Source organism: Micrasema longulum, unplaced genomic scaffold (genome assembly GCF_059751315.1).
Source record: "Micrasema longulum isolate JH-2025_06_02 unplaced genomic scaffold, ASM5975131v1 h1tg000554l, whole genome shotgun sequence".
Lineage (NCBI taxonomy): Eukaryota > Metazoa > Arthropoda > Insecta > Trichoptera > Brachycentridae > Micrasema > Micrasema longulum.
The window spans coordinates 670,029-693,002 of NW_028277750.1; the positions used below are offsets into that span (position 1 = coordinate 670,029).

A 22,974-nucleotide genomic window follows, 5' to 3' on the forward strand; every position below is an offset into this window, starting at 1 on the left:
TAAAGTCAGCAGATGGACGAATTGAGGAAACGTCGATGATAAATTCTCAAAGCACTCTCTAATATCCATCTACAATTCCCCTTTCTTCTCTAACTCGTAAAGTGTCCATGCGGCTCGACTGTGGAATCATCTCCCATCCACCATCAAAGATGTTACTTCAGCATCTTTGTTTAAATCACGTCTGAAGAAAAATCTTATCTTTCTTAATCTCTCCTCTTTTCATTTAATGAAACCAACTGGTCCAAGAAGAAGTTTAAAAATTAAAAAATTGTTTTCAGGCGCTGCCTAGTATGTGAAATAATTCAGTCAGATGAATCTCTTCACAACAATAAAGGTTTCAGCTCTTTAACTTCACTAAAATCAACCGATGGAGGAATCGAAGAAATATGGATGTTCAAACATAGGCAAAATGGTGAATGTTACACAGTGTGTAAATTGGGTACTTAAACCAGCCAATGACAGGCCATAAGCCCTGTAAATGCCTTGACTTCCATATTCCCTTATTCAAGGTATTCTCCATCCCCGTTGTAATTTGTTTATCTCCTCTCTTCTTTTAATTCAAGGTTATTTGTATACATATACAGTTATTTCTATTTTTTTTACATCTTTAGCTTTTTTTTCTTCTATTGAATATGTTTTGTAACTTAAATTATAAAAATAAAACATTTATTTAATTTGTTGGTTGGAATAAATTGCCATTTGGCAATAAGCCCGCCAATGTACAATGAACATTATGTACAAAAAGTTCAATATTTTTGTAAAAATACATAGGCAGAATGGTGAATGCGTAATGTGGCCACTTAAACCAGCCAATAAAACAAAACCCCTGTAAATGCCTAGACTTTCATACACCCTTCTCAAAAATCTTTTCCCTCTCTGTCGCAACAAATTCATATCTTAATAACTCCTTAGGGAGGATCCGGCCGGACTAAAAATATTTGGACATACTCAAAATATTGTTGAATAAAATGTGACTCATTCAAGTTTCCGGTTGCTGACCATAGAATAGGTGTGTTATGGATGAAATTAAGATCTGTAGCAAAATCTTGTGTGACTCAAAAATGTCTAAGAAATTAAAAGGAAAGGAAATTAAAAGAAAAAACATAAACTTTATACTAGAATTTGCACCACAACAGGCCAGGAGGCCCAATTGCAGTGGTGGATTAGCGCAAAAACTAAATGATTAAAGCGAATTATAGAGAAAACCCACATTTTATTTTTTGTTTTCTCACTGGGAATCAAACCTGGAACCTTCCGTGCGTGACTCAACCGTTTTAACCACTAAACCACAAAGACAGTTGACCCGTTGGCAGAAATTCAATTTTCTACGAGTTTTCTTCGTCTTTTGGCGGTGTTTTTAAAAATATATTTGTTTTTTTTTAATTCATGTCGCATTTTCATGAAAACACCCTATAGAAAAAAAGAGCATAGAAGTTTTGTATTTACCTTCAATGCTGAGTGGCTTCTGGTCACCGGGCAGTTTGTAGTCCAATACCGGCTTGTACGTGTTCTGGCCTTCCTGTTGGAGTCCCGCCTTGAACGTGTAGTCGTCCTTGTCGTGTTTGGCTCCCGCAGAGATTGTCATCTCGTGCTCGTTGTTGATGAGGGCCGCATGGGCTTCCAGATACTTCTGTGGAGAGTTCATCGCCGCCTTCACCGAGTATAGTTGAGGAACGTGGGACACGTCCACGGAGAAAGACACTTTGCGGTTCTTCTTACCACCTGAGGAAAATAGCATTACAATATGAATTTCAATACTTTTCAAAAAAAATTAAACACTTCTTGCCTTGATGCTCAAAATCCTTTGACTGTTTTAAACCAAGTCATTGAAAGAGTCGTTATCTTAGATCAGTTTTGAAGAGGGTTTTTCATGCGTGTTGTTTGTTATGATATAACAAGAAGAACTTATTTTTCTTGACTTGCTGCCGCGGCTCCAAGATGGAAAATACGTCAGGGACTGTGGAACTCAAAACAAGGGCACCGGATTTCCAAGGATAGGATGGTTTGACACTTGAGTCAAAATATGCACGAATCCAAATAAGTGGTCTCCTAAGTATACGGTTTCTTTTGTGATATAAAGTATCACATACACATGTAATGTACATAGGTGTTTCATCATCTGCACTGCAGAATTTACGTCCAGAAGATTCAGAAAAGTTCATTCTAGCAAGGTGTTTATTCGATCTACAATCTGCAAAGACTCTAGTAATAACCTTTACTTGATTTCGGTTAAGTTGTATTAGGTCGTAAGCAAATTGGGGGTTAAAATGTGTTTTAAAAAAAAATATTTTCAATTACCTTCGGCTTCTAGTGTCAGTTCCACTTTGTGTTGTCCAGTCTTTGAAGTCTTCTGTCCGTGGATATGGAATCCGCTGAGCTGATCTTTCTCTATGTTTAGGGAGAATTTGGCCGGGCCGTTCAGGGGGAAAGTAGGACCGAGCAGCACTGGGCCACCCTTTCCTTTGTTAGTGACATCGTTCCATGGGGCAATCAGCTCCCCGCAGAATGTCAGACCGGTGGATGCTTGAAGTTGGTCGAAGCAAAGAGAAAACTCCTTCTGACTGCAAATCAAAATTACAAAGAAAATTAGAATGCCTCAATGATGTTTTTGATGAAAATCATAGGGTCAGACTTCACACTGAGAAAGCTTAAATACTGTAGTTTGGAGAATAGAAGACGAGCATATTTGCTTATATTTTTTTTTGCTTGTATTACAATCAACTAAGACGTTATGGAGAATGTTAATCTGTATGTTCCTTATGACTACCTCAAACATCGGTGGCTTAGGCTGTTTTATTTTCCTGCTTGCAGACTCAGACTGCCAATGGTAATGCCAGTAAGCAGAGCAATATCTTTACCTAACCGTATTTCTTCAGATACTGACATCTTTTATGTTACTGAAAGAAAGTTCAGAGAGGAAAGCTTCCTTTTAATGTAATTACTAGCTATTTTTATTTTACCATATTTTAGACTTAGCGTGTATTTTTTCTTCTCGTGCTTTTTTCTTGAAACATGTATTGTTTATTTAACGTAAAGACATATAAAAAAATGTAAAAAGCAACACTCTTACAGTTCTGAGCGGAGTGCCCCAGGGATCAGTCTTTGACCCAATAGTATTTAAAATATATTTGATTAATTTGACTGATTCAGTTACCTATTTACATTTTCGCAGGCGTTGTGAAGTTGTTCGATAAAAAGTAATTAACAACCTTAACTGGATTTTTCATTGGACCAGAATTGTACTTGTTTTAACATTGGCTTTAGGAATCCCAAAAGATGTTCTATAGGTGGACACCAAGTTTAAGCAGTGACTTCATGTTATCGAAATGTCAAACACTTCAACTCCCCTGTTGTACCAAGTGAGGTAAACATTCTTCCGCTTGTTCCTCAAACATAGAACAACGTATGTTTGTCCACTCCTGAAGTATGCTTACTAAAACTCCAGAAAAGTGCAGAGAAGAATTTAGACCTACTCCTTCAAACACTTCCACTGTAGGAAGTCTGACTGGGACCTGAGAAGTACCTTGAAAGTATTTTCGTGCTATTTCCTGTTGGAAGCATTTTGGCCAGTTCTTCTCCACGCAATAGTTCAACAGTTTTTAACTTCTATAACACTTACCCGTCAGGATTGAACTCTACTTTTGTCTCAACGTCTTGATGTCCCTTCTCTCTCTTGTAAAAGAAGATCTCATTTGTAGCGGTTACTATCTCCTGCTTCTCTACTGGGAGACCAAGTTGCATGTCGAAACCACCCTCCAGAGTCTAAAATTAAATATATATATGTTAACATTATGATGTGATATTAAACTTGACTATTTGGATTATTGCACTAAGTATTTCCATATTTCTTGAGAGTACATTTAAATAAATTGTCCTGTTAAATCAGCACGACAAGTTTAATGTCTTTACAATATGTGGGTGCAACGACCATAGATCGATGACACAAACATGCACCAAGTTATTTTGCTAGATATTTAGAGGTCGACCGAAAAAAAACATAGCATTTCCTGTTTAACACAATACAATATCAAACGACGAAATCGGATACAAATCAAGAGCATTGTTCCGGAGTGCGTTAGCTTTATTGCCGCCATAGAGACATCAAGAACAAAATAACATGGGTTATAAGAGAACCACAGCGCATGGTAATATCTTTCAGTCACCGTTCGTTAACCTAGTTACATCAACTAGTTTAATTCAATTCTGCTGTCCTGTAATTACATTTAGCAGGTAATAAATACGAATCTCCAACTGTTAAAGGAACTTACCTAACGACAGCAAAATCCTGCATAATTATTTACAAAGACCACTTACTTTAAAGATAAGATGAGTTCCAGTGGAAGTGTGCATATTGGCGACAACCTTCAATCCGTTGACGATGATATCAGCATCGATGGACAGAGTTCCGGACAGTTTGATGTTGGCACTATGAAAAAAAATATGTTGTGACAGAATCAATATAAATATATTTAAATATATCTTGATTTTTGTTACTTGCATACTGTATTCAATATTGCCTTAAACACAAGTCAATTAATAAACAAAAGCAATTGAACGTGATATTTACCTTGGTACAAGTTTGAGTTCGACTTTAGCGTTCTTTGGGTCTTTGAGTATTTTCTTCAGATCGAGGTTTCCACCGATCTCCAGCTTGGTAGTGGCTGCTCCTTCCAAGTTCAGCTTAAGGCTAAGACCGCATGACGATGGGTACGCCAACTCCATATCCAGAAACAAGATGTGACTGCGAAGCTCATGCTGAAAGAAAAACCACAAATTTATTTATGATTTTACCTCATCGTCTGGTGGTTGAATGGGGTAATGTTGGATAAGATTAGGTAAGATTAAGTTGGGTTAGATTATTATTATTATTGTTTTAATTTTAACGGAGCTAGTTGTTGGTGGATTTTAATTCAAAACAAATCTAGTCCATTTTTAAAGTTGTTAAGACAAATGTTGAAGTTTACAGTCTTGTAAGACTTTTAACCTTTAAAAAAACTCCCTCGAGTCACTGTGTCCCCCTTTGAGGTTACCTTTTCATCTTATTAAAATTATATATGTCTTTCTTAGTAATCTAATTAGATTTTTATTTAATATACCTAGATACGTGAGACATATTTTTTATTTGTGTTAAGGTTTACCGAAGATCATAAAACAAGTGCGAAGGTTTTCACGGTCACTGTTATCAATATTATGTATCTTTTTTGGGTGATACCGTGTATGTTGGATTTGATCCGACGTTTTGGCTACCATTGCAGGAGCCATCTTCAGGTTTTTCACACAGTTTTCCCTGAAGATGGCTCCTGCAATGGTAGCCGAAACGTCGGATCAAATCCAACATACACGGTATCACCCAAAAAAGATACATAATAATCATAAAACAACCTCACGTTAATATTTTTAGTAGTTGCCGAGGTATTAATCAATTAAATGCAATGTGCAACTTAAAAAAGAATTGTGAGATTTCTAATAATTACTAATGATTTCTAATTATATTCACCAACTCAATGGAGAATGCTAAATTTGCGGTGTCAAGTAGTATAATTGAAATCTGCAAGATTTAGAGACGATTTTGAATTACTCTATTATTTTGGCATCAATAACTAGTTTTTCGTTTTTGGTGGAGATTTCTCTGTTTGATTTCTATGTTTGCCCTCAGTTGTCTGTGTTTACGTATTATAATATACATAGAAACAATATTTTTTATGGTAAACTTTTTACTTTTTTTCTTAGCGTACATATTTTCAAGTATTTCATTATAAAGTATTTCAATTCTTTTTTTTATGCTAGAAGCTACGCCCACGCCCACTTTTTTGCCTGTTTCAGCCCCCTAATAATTCACTCACAATTGAAAATTTACTCACCGAAAACTGTTTGGCATCAGACATTCCAGAGTCCAAGAAATCAAATACTCTGTCGATCAAGGACTCGATAGAAGTATGCTGGTCATCTCCGAGGGACAAGAAAATGCTCTCAGTTCCAAAGAGCTTCACAAAGACATCAAGATCTAAGTCTCCATGGTATGATTGGACATCGGTCTTCAACTGGCGAAAAAAACACATATTTAAGTATTTTTTTTAAAAGGATATACAAATGTTTTCGTTCGCGCGGTAAAAATTAGAGTTTTCATTTTTTTAATAAGAAAAACCACTAAACTTTCTTATATAGAAAAATCTTTATTTGATTTCGTCTTACAATACTTATGTAATTGTCAATAGTTATGACACTACCTGCCAGTATTATTAGTCAATTAATATACATATAACATATAGAGTATGTGCGCTTCATAAAAAGTTTGTAGATTTACCTTCTTCCCAAGCTCGGCCATCTGCAAATAGACGTCCCTCTTTGTCTTGGCGCCCTTCAATCTCTGGTTCAACTTGTCGAAGATGGTGGTGCCAGTCTTTTTCAGCTGATTGAAAGTCTCTTGTGGAGTTTGGGTCCTGAGGACTCCATGGGGACCAAGATACTCTTCGATTACGCGATCCAAGTTTCCTTGGCGAAGCCCCAACTGGAAATTAAAAAAAGTTGCAGTCCTACAATATTCTTATTCTTTGAAATGAGGGACAGTGCTATACAAGCTCCTGACGTTACTGCGACTTGTGAAGATCTATTGTGAGGGCTCTACATAAATGAATTCTCGCCTTCTAAGCCCAGGTCTTTAAAGAGCCTATTGCTATTGTGTGGAGGCCGGGAGTTCTCAGTTTGCTGAAACTCCCCTTACAAGTACAACAGATCCATAAAGTATCGGGCTGTTAGGCAGGAGGCGAGCTCTTTAACTAGTAGTCCCCCGAGAATGCCCCTTTTTTTGTTGTATAAAACATCTCATTCACATAGAAGGTAAATAGGTATTTTCTTATCTGCACTGCAGAATCTATATTACATTTCTAAAATTAATACAATAAAATGTTCTCAAATAAAATATCTTATAAAAAACATTTTTCAGAATAATTTTTCACTTCTTGTTTGACAATTTTCCTCTGTAAAGCTCGTTTTGCAATGGTAATCTTGCGCGTTTCTTTTGCGATAGTTTTTGTGCAAAATATTGGGCCATTTAATACGCTGTTTTACGCAGTGCACTTTGGCCTTTTTTACACGTGCCACGCCAATCCACCCGTCCCAGTAATTTTACCGTGTACATCCTACAAACGCATACAAAATGTGTCACCTTTTGTAGGGCGTACCCGGTAAAATTACCGGGCTGGGTGGGTTGGCGTGGCATGTGTGAAAAGGGTCTTTCTGGGATTGAAAATTGCACGCAAACATGCGCCAGTTCATAGATGTTTTTGGCACCATGACAGGCGGTCAGTTTCACAGTTGACAAAATTCGCTATCTTGTGACAATGTGACTACTGACGACTAACAATATATTATTGTGTAATCAACAATCAACACCAGGTTTCTAAAACAACATGAATCAAGAACCTTATTGAAAATCAGTAATTCCAGAAAAGAATGTCAAGCGTGTAATGAAAAAGTGCAGTGCAACAAATTAGACTTTCGATAAATAACGTGACACAAGCATTAACAAATACCCGTTGGCAGTTGAAGTTGACAGTTAACAGTATCACGGCGTGGGGTGCGCGCGCAGATCTTGGTTCAAACATTTACAAAACATTTCACGACACAATATTCTTTTGATTAAATCTTGCGCACGAGTTGTTTTACGAGTAAGTACAATGATATTGTCCTGTTATCATTTCAGAGCTTTTCTATACACAAAAGTCTCATGTTTATTTTATTGTGCAAAGCATGACGCATGACCATTGTTTAATACAATATGATCATGATTAATTTAAATTTTGAAGAATCATTACCTCAATAAGATTGACTTCTCTTCCGAAGATCTCCGCAGTCAAGTTGAGGTTGGCAGATCTGGGCAGGAAGGAGTTCTGGGAGAAGATGACATTGGCCTCAGCAACAGAGCCGATTCCAAGGGTCTCCACTTCGTAGCTGACTTCGTAGTTATGAGAGTAACGCCTAGAAACAGAGAAAAATTGTTTCAATTTTATTGTTTATTGTAAATTTTATATGACGACCGGTTTCAAACCACAACTGTTCCTTTTCCAAGTCTCAAAAAAAACTAACACTATATATTTTAAATCCTTCCAAAGCTAAAAGCTTCATAGTCCGCATCGACCATCTCTCTGGAAAATTCTTGGTGGGTACGGAATTATTTCCAAGATTATCGCTATTATAAAAGCACTCAACGTAGACAGAAATTGTCGTATGTGAATTGGCAGCTCATTGACTGATAGTTTTGGGGTCTCCACTGGAGTGAGGCAAGGCTGCGTCCTCAAACCGTTTTTGTTCATCGTATTGATGGATTTTAACTTATATAAATTATTAGCACCTGCCCAAGATAAAGACATGAACTCCCCTTTTAATTTGTGTGACTTGGAGTACGCACACGATGCGATTCTTTTTTAAAAATCTTATGAAGATTTCAGGAAATTGTTGACAGAAACTGCAGAAAAATTCCACTTGTCTGTCTTAATATCGCTAGGGCCCAAAAACAACATTATACTCGTACTGAGTTTTGAGAATAGATTTCTCAGAAGAATCTTGGGTGTGCGGTGGTTCGACTTTGTGAGGAATGAGGAAATAAGATAATGAACGCAGAAAACTACGACGATAACTGTTGTCAAGTGGTTGGCTAGACCGTATACTGCGTATGCTTCTTGAGAGCCTTAACCAAGCTTGCCTACTTTACAAGGCATCAGGTTCTCAACGTCCTGGACGTAGGCTGCCGTTTGTTTGTCGGCAGTTTATGTCAGAACTTTGGGACGCGAACATGACTTGGGATGATGGATAGGAGCTGTCGGCTTACAAATATGGCTAGAGGTTATTTGTGAACACCATATGGTCCAACTAGAGAGTGGGCATGGAATGATGATGACTTAAGAGATATTTGCTAATGATTTGGCTAACCTGATGTCTAGTGGGAACTTATTGGTCAGCTTGATTGAGCCGAAGTATTCCTTAGCAGCTTGTCTGGCAGGGTTGGTGGTGGCCTTGATATTACGGAGAGATGATGTGATGAATGATCCAACTGTAAAAATTAAAATCATATACAACCAAAACAAAAAAAGTCAGAGAGTGAAAATTGTCTAAAACACATTAGTGAATTACATCTGAGACTAAATTGGAGATTTTTATTTTTGAATGCGACTACACTTTGCTTGATATATGGTATGATCACTGATGATTAAATGTTAAATGATTTGGTCAACTCAACCAAATCAAGTGTTTTGGGTAATGCTAAAGGTCGCATTAATGTTCTAAATGAAAATCATCATGTTTGTTGGTATTTTTTTATTTGGCATTTGATCATCAGTGTGGCCGTATATGAGTGTTAGTCGCATGCAAAAAATAAAAATCCACAAATAAACCATTCTCCAGGAGGTAGAGCGAATAAAAAAAAAGCAGTCCGGTGCTGGTATTCTGAACGGTATAACGCACGTAGAGAACGCTATATTGCGTATTTAGCAATCAAAAAGCGTTCATTATGCGAGCTTTACTGAGAGAACTAGAAATATGGATGGTCATGGTTATTTTGACTGTGGTATTTCCAGGACTGGCACCTGAAGCGTAGGACTGATCACCTTACCTATATGTGTCATGTACCCGATGCAGTGCCTTATGCATGACTGGGCGGAAAAAGGGAATTATGATGGTGAAGAGATAAATAAATAAGTTGCATTTTTAACGAACCTTGGTAGATTTTCTCATTGTCCAAAAGAGTCTTTATTTCTCCGGCGATCTTAGCATCAGGACAATTCAGCAGGGCCAAATAGGCCTTGATCCTGACTTCTGAATCTTGCTGAATATCTTTCATGATGTTAAGAGCGGTTGTCTTCAACTGGAAACAATTATTTTATTGATATTAATTTATTTCAATGAAGAAGCTCACTACTGCGGGAAATTGGATATAAAATTTGGGCATTTATACGTTGGTCAGTTCAAGCGCGTGTTTTTTTGCTATTTGGTCGCTTATTTCCAGCAAAAACCACAAAAATCCGGATTTCATTCATTAGATTTAACATGCATTCTCCCCCCCGATGTACCTCCCCGCTAACGGATTGCGTGACTTTAGATCAGTGTTATTAATTGTGCAGCAACGAGAGGAGCGGCATATGTCCTCTCAGAACAGTATTTTATGATAAAAATGCAATCAATTTCACAGAAAAATCAAAACATCATGAAATAGTCACGACGATCATAAAAACTTTTTTTTTGAAAGTCATTTATAGCATTTTACTTGAAGTATTAATTTTTACTCTCAATTTTTTTTAAAGTGCATGGCCACAGTGGCGAGCGTTTCGCGGCGTCACGTTACGTTACGAGGGAAAGCTAAACCAGTTTGAACGCGACGCGCGTGACACGACGTTATGTGCCACTTGTGTAGATTTGCAAACAACCGTGTTGTATGGTATATAAAATACTAAGTAAGAAAAAGGTCAACCCTAGGAAACTGGACTCCATCCAAAAACAAATAGCTATCAGGTCATGCAAGGGATACGGAACAATCTCTCTGATATCAGCTCAGGTTTTGAGTAGATTCATGCCACTCGACCTGATGATCGGGGTCAGGGAGCTTGCACAGGCATACGAGGTGAAGATGAGCCTCACCTTGCAGAACTTGCCGAAGAACAGACTTTATCAGGGAGTCGGAGACTCGTGTACTCAAAAAAATCCATAGGCTACTGTCGCGATTTCTCATAGAGTGAAAACTTCTCCTATGTTTTCCGTCTCTAAATCAATTTCATTAGTACCATGTCCAAATCTCAGGGTCTGCTATTAAAAAAAGAATTTTCCAACAAATAAAAATCTTCGGTGTCTATTGCAATAAAATGGTTAAGCACACCCAACACATGACCAAAAAGCGCGCGGACACCTAGTCCGCGCCGCGTCCTGCGCCCGCGCCGCGCCGCAAGACACTCGCCACTATGCTTCGGCACTAAGACGTAAATCTAGAAGAACAGCAGTATCTCGTTACCTTGGCGATGCAGGGATCGGCGGCGAAGGTTTCCATTGCCGCAACTCGAACGCGCTGACGAACATTCTTATCTCCAGCGCAGTGTGCGAGCTTGTCGGCAACGGAGTCTTCCAAGTGATGTACGTTCCGCAGTCCTTTGAGTGCGTAGACAATCTGATAAAAGAAGAAATATTAATTGTAATGGAATGCAAAATGTATCCACCATTTTTTAAAACAATTAAGTCGTATACCTTTACCAGGGTCGCGATTATAGTGGGAAGTTAAGGACGTCATAATTTAATCATGACGTTATAGTTGAAGATAAATTCTTCCAACGGATTACGAAGATACACTACCGACCCTCTACCTTAATTTTTTTTAATCGCAAGCCTTTATTTAACATGAAAACAATTCATCAACAAATAAAAAATAGAACAATTCTGCTTGAACTTGCCAAAAAGAGTCAGGTTCTTGTGTTTGGCAAGTGTACAAAATAATATAAAAAGATGGTTTGAAAATTCGGAATAATTACAGCGCATGCGTAAGACCACGTGTCCTTTGAGATTTAGTAAAAGTATTGTCATTACGAAAAATAAATATAATTTTTTTCTTATTCTGAGAGCACGTATCGACGTATCGATAAAGTTGGCTTTGTAATACATAGGTAGGTGTGATTGACGGAAAGTTAACCATACCGTCTTAGCAACTGTCAAATGTCGTATAAAAATCAAGTTCAAGCCGGCACTTTTTGCTTTTATTGCATTTTATTTGAATTTTTAATCATTTGTGTGTGCTTTTTATCACAGAAGCCTATTTAAAATACAAAAGAATTATACTTTAATTTTAATTTAGCATTGAACGCGGAGTAAAGTTTCTGCGTCACTTATTGGGTGAATTTGATCATATGACGTCTGAGATAACGTGAAGAAAACATTTATCAACAGGTCGGTAGAACATACTGAGGTAGATAGAGAGAGTAGGAAAGTTAAGTATACCATCTCGGTATGTACCGATGAACATTTTGTTTTTAATTGCGACTCTGGAGTCGGGTGTACGCGGGAAGTTTTTAAATAAACGTTGTAATTACCATGTCTTCGGCCTTCTTACTGGCCGCCTTGCAATCTCCAATCTTGGACGCCAACTTGTTGGTAAGAGCAACTACTCCTGGGTCAGATGGACTGCCATGGCACCTGTGGTCGCGGCATATGCTCCAGCAAGGGCACCCACCCCGAGGAATACATCGTTAGGCAGGGCAGAGTTATCGAGGAGAGCCTGAAAATAAGTATGTATTTATTTCAATTTTATTGTTATAATTAAAATAGATCATAATTGGAAACGAGGATCAAGAATCCCAATCATCCATGAGCTCTGTAGCTGCAAGACGTGTTGGGATATTTACTTTTTGAACAGCGCCCTTGGCGCTATATAAATTATCCAACCATTAAAGTAATAATATTTGTTTTATTTATATTGTGGAGAGCATCACCAACAGAGCCAACACCGCTTTGGCCCGCAACGCGTAATCCGCTGCAACGTCAGCTCGGACAAGATATTAAACGTCGTGCATCGGAAGAACATTCACATTTCATGTCGCCTGACCACCAGCTCCCTGCCAGTGTTCGCTATTGTAAATTCCTTCTCTTCAAAATAATAGGATTTAACTCGTGTGTAACTGGTTAATAAATAACTTCATTCGTAATCCATCTTTCTCATTTAACGTCAAATCAATTCTCGCGCACCTGTCCTATAATACAAACAAAACATTAATTGTTCCTACCGTAGCGGCCTTGAGCGAGTTTGAAGACGCGTGTCTCACAGTTCCGAGAGAGATAAGGACCAACTTCTGTTGGAGAGGAGTCAGTTCTTTCTTCTGAAGCAAGTTGATAGACACTTCAATAGAGTCCCCAGTTCCTGTGCGAAATAGAGCGTCGAGGAACACATTCCTAGAAACAAAAACAACATAAGTTCTTTATAATAGCGCATATTTCAACTTATCTTTGCATCAGAATGTTATTGCATTGCTTAGGGCCAGTTGCGCAGATTTTTTTTATACAAAATATTAGTCCAAGTGTAATGTGCCCTTGAAGTAAATTCTCACAAAAACCTCGCTGTATAAATTAGCCAATATGTCATATTTTCACAATGATTAAAGATGCATTTGCACTTACTTAGCCAAATTGTTGTCTTTCACAGCAGATCCTGACTTGATTTGTGAGTAGACATTTATAATATCATCCTTACTGGATACACGGAAAACCTGCAACAAACACATTCATTATTTTTATTTTTTTTTTTATTTTAAAGAGGCGAAGTAAACTAGCTGTCAAAAAAATTACTGCTTTCGTTTGGTTACCAAAGAAATTAATTTAAATCTACGAAATCGAAAGGTTAAAAAGTTGTTAAAGTTTTCGCACTTGAATCCCAATGGATGTCTTGATCTTGACGTTTTTTACAGATTAGTCATTTTATTATTTTATACCCACCAGGCGCATACAGTAGCAATAATTTGACAATGAATAGTCATAGCAGTAACGATCATAATGTGTATAGGTGTTTCCTCATATTATTCCATCGGAAAAAAATCTTATTGATAAACGACAAAACTAATTTCTTTTTAACACCAAGCGAATGAGGTCGTGGGTGAAATCTAGTATACAATAAATGTCACTGAGGATAACTTACCCTGATGAGGTCAGCAAATATGGCTGCAGACTTCTCTTGAACGTGTCCATTGAGAGATGTGGTGGCAGAGTTCAGGGCAAGCAGAAGGTTGGCTACATTACTGTGGTCCGTATTGACGAGATGGGGATTATCAAAAATTATGGATTTGGGCACCACGCATTTGGCTGTAAATACAAAATTTAAAAAATCTTGATTTAACACAAATTAAACCATAGGCACAGGTAAAAAAAGTCCCTTCCTCGCAATATTTGTTACGGGTACTCAAAAATTGCAAGCGCAAACCGAAACCGTCCGTTACACGTTTGTTATCAAACTCAAAAATGAAAGTGAAAATGTTTTTCGTTAGAGCTTTCAAGTGTACATATATTGTTAATAAATGTCAATAATTTGTATATATTTTAATGATAATTAGATTTTGATATTAGTAGTTAGAATTTAATATTAGTACATTCGTATATAATGTTTGTACTGTGGCGGTCAACACCAACAGCCGTGAGGTTGGCAGGTCCGAACTCTGCTTTGGCCCGCAACGCGTAGTCCGCTGCACCGTCAGCCTAGACGAAGCACCGTACATCGAAAGTACCCCACACATTTCATCTTGACAGTTCGTGTTGCCTGGCCGCCAGCTCTCCGCCAGTGCTCGCTATTGTAAATTCCTTCTGTATGAAATAATAGGATGTAACCCGTGTGTAACTACTTGATAAATAATTTTAATTGTAATCCATATTTCTCATTTAACCTCAAATCAACTCACGCGCATTCTATTTTCCTCTTTTACGATTTTATTGTGTACTATTTTAAGACTAAAAAAAATATTTTTTTAAATTAAAAATAACTATACCAAAAATTTGTAACGCTTCTGTTCTATGCGATAGAGCTGAAGGGTTTCTCTAGTGATATATTACTCTGATGATAAAACAGTCTAGGCTATTTATATTAAGTGGGTTCCTTTATATTAATAAGTTAAATATAATGTCCAAGAGGTTTAAAAACTTTATTTTTTGGAATAATGATGAAAATAATTCAAATATATATTATTTCTACTTTTTTTTTTAAATATCTGCTCTGTGAATAACCTACCTGGTAGAGATCCTTTATTAGTTTCCCTGAGCACCAATTTGGAGGTTACTGATCCCTTGACTCCAGCATCACCGACGGAGAAAGGTCGGTACAGATAGTCCTCATGGGCTTCCACTTTCTCTACAATACCATGTTTCAATACTGCGTCGACCCTCATGGAAGACTGCAGGATGTGAGAGTTCTTGATCTCCTGTGGAAAAAATACGACTCTCTTAGTAAATTTGGAAAAAAAAGTTAAATACAGGGTTTATGGCCTGTCGCCGGCTGGTTTAAGTAGTCACTTTACACACTGTGTAACATTGACCATTCCGCCTATGTTTGAACATCTATATTCCTTCACTTCTTTCATATTGAGTGTTAAATGTCCTGAATGAACATATTTAGTACTCTAAAACGAAAACCAGTTTTAGGAAAAGTGTACAAGTTTCCATTTTGTCTAAGGGAAGAGACCATTTTAGGAGACTGCTGCGAGATTTTGCATAGATTTATATACTATGAAAAGAAGTAATTATAAGAAAAATTATGTTTTAGGCGTTGCCTTATAGGTAAATTGTTTCAGCCGAATGAATCTCACCCACATGATAAAGGTTTCAGCTCTTTTACTTCACGAATGTCAGCAGATGGAAGGATTGAAGAAATGTGGATGTCAAAACATAGGCAGAATGGTAAATGTTACACAGTGTGTGTAATGTGGCCATAAAATACCATATTATCTTTTACAGAATATTTTATTTTTTCTTTCTTATGTCACACAAAAATATTATAACTGTCCATTATTATAAAAGGAGCAAAAATTCATTAATATTTTCTTGTATACCCACGAACAGGCCATGCCTTTGTGGGATTTCTTGTTTCCTATTTTTCTATTACTATGTATTTCATTGATATGTAATTATGCTTTTTTTTTAATACTCTGTTTTATTATTATTTTATTGTAAAAAAACAAAATTTAAATAAAAATTTTAAAAAAATAAAAAAATAGCAGCTGATGGCAGGTCATAAGCACTGTAAATGTCTTCCATATTCCCTCCTCAAAAATGATTTTCCTTCTCTTTTGCAACAAATTTAGATATTATAAACTCCCTGGGGAGGAAATTCAGCTTGTCTACAAAAATTCGGACACACTCAAAGCATTGTTGAAAAAAACTTACTGAGTTAGGGTTGTAAATGTATGTGAGAAGATCTTGTCGGGCCTGTTCTCGATGAGCGCAGAAGTTCAAATCTCTGTTCTTGCGGACCAAGAGACCATTTCCTTCCTTGTTCACAGTGAATGTCGTCGGGCAGATGCCGAAGATGTCGACCTGTTAATAAACAAACGATATTGACACTTAAAAAAACTCAAACATACACCAAAAGTGAAACAAAATGATAAGGTCGTTATTCGATGTTGTACAACCTTCCATCTGACCTAGTGTGGAGGTACACCTCGGTTTAACAATTTTTAAATGCTGAGTGTAGCAGCGCCAACAAATAAATACCAAAAAGAGTGGGTGCCAGCACGCATCCTTGTCTTACTCCACATTCCACTTTGAAGGCAGTTGACCTTTTACCCTCAAATTGAACAGTACGATTCGTATTTTCGTGGAATGAAATCAATATACCATATATTTTATTACCTATTACCTTTTTATTACATTTTATATATTCATACATATTGGTCGTTCACCAGTTATTCCACATTCTATCACAGTTATCCATTCCCGTTCGAGCAAACCAATTCCTCAAACCAGATTTAAGTTTTGAAAATGACTCAGACTCTGTCATCTGATCCAATAAATTAAAGATCCTTGGACCTACCACAGAGAACTGAATCTTAGCCAACGTTGTTTTTATTTTTGTATGTAGTAATTCACGTTAGAGGAATATCTGGGTATTATTTTTTGCTGAGTTCTTTGTTTACTAGTGGTCCAAAAGTAGATCCGACATGACTTTATAATGTGTTTGCTTTGACGTAATACATATTATTTTATTTGATTACAAGCCTTCAAAATGAATGTCAAGAAGACGAAAGCGAGCATTTTCGATACATCTTTCTGTTCGCGTTCAATCGAGAGAACATATATTTTTTGCCTTAGAAAATATGACCACATTTTTTACTATGGTAGGCAATTGAAATGGCTCAAAATTAGACAGCAGAGATGTTTCAGGCGTTTCTGGAAGGTGGCCAGAGAATGTGCACTTTTTTTATATAAAAAGACAGCTCATCCCAAAGTCTAGGCACCTTAAACGGAAAAGGAATAGCTGAAAAATGATGTGCTATGACGAGGAATGGAAAATGTTCTCTCCTAAAAAAAGCGAAGCGAAAGACCATTATCAGATACGTAAATGAAATTCTCAGCAAGATATTTTGAATTCTTTGTTTTCGTTTTCTAGCAATACAATTATTTACTAACATTTATATTCAATTAATCCAAATTTGGGATAATCTTCAAACTAATTATTTCTCAATAAGGTGAACGTTGTTCCGAACTGAATGTAACTTACTTCCGTGTTGTGTTTGGTGGCCGTTTGCAGCAGAGATAACAGGGCCCTCTTGATGTTGAGAGAGTACTGAGAATCGCCCTCTTCAGTGCAGATCTCTGAACCCAAGACTCCATCTTGAAGAGTGAACCTGACAGGCTTGTCGATGTCACGGGGCTTCTCATATTTCTGAAAACAAATTAAAATATATTTAACCTTTAATATACTGTCTGAAAAACTTTCTCGATTCACTGTGTGGTAACCTGAGGTTAGGAAATGATCGTCTGATAATCACTGTCTCTTTTCGTCTTCTTAAAATTGTAGTGTCTTGCTTAGTGATCTAATTATATTACATCTCATTTTTTCAAATTGATGTTTTATATATTAAAATCGGGTTTTGGTCCCATGGTAGTATTGTGGACTTCCGACCAAAGGTCCGAGGTTTAAATCCCACTCTAGCACAACTCAATTTCCATTCTTCCAGCACAAGTTATTTACGACTTTAAGGCAATGGTCTAAAAATTTAAAAATTTGAGTAAAAAATAAGAACTCAAGTATTTCTCTTTTTTCAATTTAAAAAAAATTATTTATCTCAGGGTACTTGATATTTTGTCATTTTTGGAGATCCTGTTGGACTTAATATTTAATTAAAACTGATCTAAAATACCTAAAAATATGATATTTTTTTTATACGTATGAGTTTATTTGAAGATTACAAAAAAATGTGGTAATATACAGTACTACTGCCAATGTCAATAAAATATTATTATGTAATTACAAAAACATATTTAAAAAAAGCCCAACAGAATAAAGACAATAGTAAACAAAAATGAATAAGTCGCTAATACACATTATTATACATATTGAGAGCTGAATAGTCTAAAACTGGCAATCCCAGCATGAAAAATATCCACCCCTCTCGGTAGGCTGTACAACAGACCAATCATTCTCCCCACAGGCATCATCAACGGTAAATGTGTCCTGCATTCAGGAAAAACAAATGGCCTATAACCAGCTCTTAAATAGTTGCTCAGTACATATAATTTTATATTTATAATTTTTATAAGCTACTATTTTCTTATGACGTCTGTATAGTTTATGTCTTCAGGTCTTGGTCAACAAGGAAAAGGAAAAATTAACGAAAAGGAACATCGGCTTCTTGAATTATGTCCCCAAGAACAGATATGCGTCACCATTACATATTTTGTTGCTGTTCCGAGGCAAAAAGTTACTTGGCAATACCCAAAATCAGGTCAGTGGCAAGAAAACAAGAAGTCTTAACAAAAAAAGTATATTCAATAGATTTTTTGAAGACTTGAGAATATGACAATGCAAATTGCAGATCGGGTCACGTTATATCACATGTACGCCTAAAACAACAAAAAATACATTACAATAAGACAGCAGACATAAAAAATAAAAAGAATCAATACAATTGGTGTAACCGAAGACATGCGTTCCAGTTTTCAAACGGAAATGAGTCAATTCTGTGATTCCGAAAATAACTCTTCTGACACATGGAATAATTTACGTGAGTCAACTCAGAAGTCAGCCATAAAAGAATTTGGTACTGCAAAGAACCCAAATAAAGATTGGTGAACAGATGTCGCCTTAGAGTTAAACCCAGTGGTTAAAGCAAAAAAAGTTGCAGTATGTACATTGAATGCATTTCGTTCTGATCGAAATAAAAAATATTGAAAAATGCAAGAGCAGATAAACATAGAGAAATTGGGTGGTGAACAAATATATATTGGAATATGCTGCGTAGCGATATTAAAAATGCGGCGGATACTAGGAATTCTATTGCTATGTATGAAGGCATAAAAGATTCCAAAAAACTGCGCTTCTTAAAACGATACAGGAGATATAATATTGGACCAAAATAAACAATGGAATCGTTGGGTGAAACACTACTCTTCCATCTACTTTTTCTTTCTCCCTCTCTTTTCCACATCTGCTCCTAAGTGGAGCATGTGGACATCATCAGACGCCTCCAGGAGACCCTATCGTCAGCCAGCACTCTCGCCTTCTCTCGTGTCAATCCCGCTTCCCTTAGTTCCCCCGAACAAAGACGAAAGATCATCATCGACGGCCATCCAGGACAGCGGGAGCCCGCAGGTGTAAATAAGAGGCAACTTGGATTTTGGTTTTTCTAAGGCATGAGCAGCACGCGTCCAAGACTGGTCCACCGCCGCGTCCCCGAGGCGCTGCTGCGTCTGTCTCGGACATCGATGTTAGTTATGAAATCGAACCACCTTATGCCTAATATTCTCCTTCAGCACTTACTCCCAAAACTCAGAAGTTTGGTGTTTTGAACTATACTCTTTACCAATTCCAATATAATCATCTGCTTTATATTTCGTTGATGAACTAGAAATTTTAGATGCGCTGGATGTGAATTCATCACTTGTCCAAAAGTTTATAGACAGGTTGGATTCACAACAATAAACAATCAAAGTCAACAGATGGAAGAGTTAAGATTAAACATCAGCAGAATGATGAATGTTACACAGTGTATAAAGTGGCAACTTAATCCAGGTAATGATATGTCATTAACTCTGTAAATATCTAGACTTTCGTATTCCCTTCTCAAAAAATGTTTTTCCTTCTCTGTTGCGATAAATTTGGACCTCAATAACTCCCTAGGGAGGAAATACAGCCTGTTTACACACTTTTAGACACACTTAAAGCATTGTTAATGAAAAACGCTTTAAAAATACAGTAAGCGGCAACTCTAGGACTACGGGAAATAAGGTCGTTATATCACATGTTACACGGATAATGCAACCATAGTGTCAGAGTCAGAAAATGATTCGCAACGGATGTTACACAAGTTTCATCTAGCATCTCATAAATTTAACATGAGCATATATCTTTGTCAAACAAAATGTTTAACAATATCTTAGCACCCTAAGAGATGCATACTGATGATATATGATAATACATTGGAACTGGTAATGTCTATCAATTATTTGTGTTTGAATATCTCGAGCTCTGTTGATATGATGTTGTTACCAACAACATATCTACACGCCTTACATTTGCAGAGAAATAAATAGCTCACCGTGCCATCGTTGGCAGTTATCTGCAGGGAAGTGACTTTGAGCAAGTTGGCGCAGTTGCCCAAAGCGACCACAGTAGCCTGCGCGGACAACTTCACCTCCGTCTGCTGTTTTTCCGCTCCTGACAAGTGAATATTCGCCAATCCTTCCAGCCAGTAGGTGTATGTGTTCCCCTGCTGAAAGCCGTCCTTTGGTTGTGTGGCTAAATACAAAAAAAATATAATAATCAGCGTCAGATCCAAGGGGATCTTGGATCAGGTCACGGAAATATAATGTATGTGAATGAATACGAGAATATTCTTCTCTCCAAGTTTAAGCAAGTGTCTTTGTGCCAACTGAACCTATGGTAGGTGTGTCCACCTCTGTTAATAGTCCAATGCTTAGAAATCTTTACCACAATATCAATTTTGAAAAAATTACTTTTCAAACAAACAATCACCCCGTAGGCAAAGAAGATAAAACGCCAGTTTCATATATCGTCACATATAGACCTCGCTTCCATGCACGCACGCCAATTATTCTGACTTTTGACATGTCCATCTTCAAGAATTTACCATATTTGGCCATGATCATTGGCCCATTTGGTCTTTTTCGGTCTTCCTTGTATTCTGCATCCATCAACATCTATTAGCATGGCTTTAATTTTTAGCCGTTCTTTCGCTGTCTATTTGCTATATATATCTAAATCAACGCATAACTGTTTTATTTTCTTGAGTTAGTCGATAATGCTTATCTCAGCTTTACAAAATGCACGGAATTGACATTTGTGCACCGCACCTATCGTGCATATTTTTACCACGCATTCGCCCGAGAGGCCACATTTCGAAAGCATTCAGCCTGTTTTCATCATAGTTTTTCAAATTCCATACATAAAGTTATTGTGAACTGATAATTTCGCCTCCATTAATACATTTCTCCGTATTTCCATTCCTTGTTAACATAGGTACTTCCCAGATACACAAATTCCTTTTCATGTTTCCGGATAATTCCTTTCACATTGATCTAACATTTAGTCATATTTTCATTTCTTTTAAAAATCATCACATTCGATTTATCTTCAGTTTTAGCAAATCACTCCTTTTACACAGATTGTAGACTATTCTAGTCAAGAATTGCAGTTCCTCTCTATTGCTAGCAAGAAGCACTGCTTCATCAGCATACAAAAGACAAATGAAAGTTAAATCACTCATTTTTGGTCACATTCTTAAACCTTTTAGTTTTAACCAATATTATTGTAATTTTTCTATAGAAGTATTTTAATGTTCGCTATTCATATGGCATGAAATCTCATCCTATCAATGTATAAAGTAGATGGAATCTGGCCAGTTATTTTAATGTTACCCATTTGATACGTAGCATGGAATTTGGCAAGATATTTAAATGTTTCACATTGGTTACGTTGAATGGGATTGGGCAAGATAGTTAAATGTTATCCTAATTAATGTTAGTAAATCTATGTATTTAACCACTTACCACTTTTTATGTCTACCAATTTCGAGACGCATCCGTCTATTTGTCAGAACACATTACACCAACATGCAAATACTAAATACCTTATCCCCTATAAACGTATCGCTGAATATTACAAACTTAAATTTAGTATATGTTCGGACATGGTGGTGTTTGCATCATCTTTAACCCTGCATGTGATTGATGTATTTTTCATAAATACTGTGTATACTACGATGATGGTAAAGATGAAAGTCTATTTTAGTATTTGCATGTTGGTTTCAGCCTCGTGGTGTAATGGTCAGCGCGTTTGCCTACCATTCAAGAGGTTTTGGGTTCGATTCCCGACATGGTTGATATGAAATTCTTATTTAAAAGGATATTTTCACACAAGAATATTTCATAGACCCTGTACTGGTACCTGAAGCGTAAGACTGATCATCGTATATTCATGAAACAAATATGATCAAGATACGCTGCGATTGGTGTACCAATACAGTGCTCTTTGCGCCATTAGGTGCGGAAAGGAAACGATGGTGATGTTGGTGTAGTGAGTGTCCTTACGAAGAGATGGGTGCCTCTCAAAACCGGTAGACATAAAAAGTCGGTACCTAAGTGTTTAAATACAAATATTTTCTAACTTTCATTAAAATGTTTAATCTCAATAATAGTTTCAACATAAATAATAAAGGTTATTAATTTGTTACGTGCATAGACGTAGCATGGAATCTTGCAAGATATTTAAATGTTATCCATTTGCTACGTAGCATGGAATCTAGCAAGATATTTGAATGTTATCCATTTTCTACGTAGCATGGAACCTGGCAAGATATTTTAATGTCATCCATTTGCTACGTAGCATGGAATCTGGCAAGATATTTAAATGTTATCGATTTTCTACGTAGCATGGAATCTAGCAAGATATTTGAATGTTATCCGTTTTCTACGTAGCATGGAACCTGGCAAGATATTTTAATGTTATCCATTTGCTACGTAGCATGGAATCTGGCAAGATATTTAAATGTTATCCATTTTCTACGTAGCATGGAACCTGGCAAGATATTTTAATGTTATCCGTTTGCTACGTAGCATGGAATCTGGCAAGATATTTAAATGTTATCCATTTTCTACGTAGCATGGAATCTGGCAAGATATTTGAATGTTATCCATTTTCTACGTAGCATGGAATCTGGCATATTTTGTAACCTTGCGCGTTGCGTTTAATCTGGCAAGATGTTTAAATGTAAGTACATTGCTTATCTGTCA

The 22,974-nt window shown here is 36.7% G+C and overlaps 1 protein-coding gene across 1 annotated transcript in view; it reads right to left on the reverse strand.

The window, feature by feature from the left end:
* Window positions 1-22,974, reverse strand: part of LOC148280671 (apolipophorins-like) — a 108,577-nt gene that overhangs the window by 63,499 nt on the left and 22,104 nt on the right. The window contains 20 exon segments of the mRNA XM_088228026.1: window positions 1,447-1,722; window positions 2,299-2,561; window positions 3,620-3,762; window positions 4,315-4,426; window positions 4,568-4,755; window positions 5,862-6,041; window positions 6,305-6,508; window positions 7,815-7,977; window positions 8,929-9,049; window positions 9,712-9,859; window positions 10,997-11,149; window positions 12,063-12,181; window positions 12,184-12,247; window positions 12,753-12,918; window positions 13,144-13,232; window positions 13,658-13,821; window positions 14,738-14,927; window positions 15,889-16,038; window positions 17,222-17,386; window positions 20,262-20,461. Of these exon segments, the coding sequence (XP_088084152.1) occupies window positions 1,447-1,722; window positions 2,299-2,561; window positions 3,620-3,762; window positions 4,315-4,426; window positions 4,568-4,755; window positions 5,862-6,041; window positions 6,305-6,508; window positions 7,815-7,977; window positions 8,929-9,049; window positions 9,712-9,859; window positions 10,997-11,149; window positions 12,063-12,181; window positions 12,184-12,247; window positions 12,753-12,918; window positions 13,144-13,232; window positions 13,658-13,821; window positions 14,738-14,927; window positions 15,889-16,038; window positions 17,222-17,386; window positions 20,262-20,461 (3,258 nt within the window).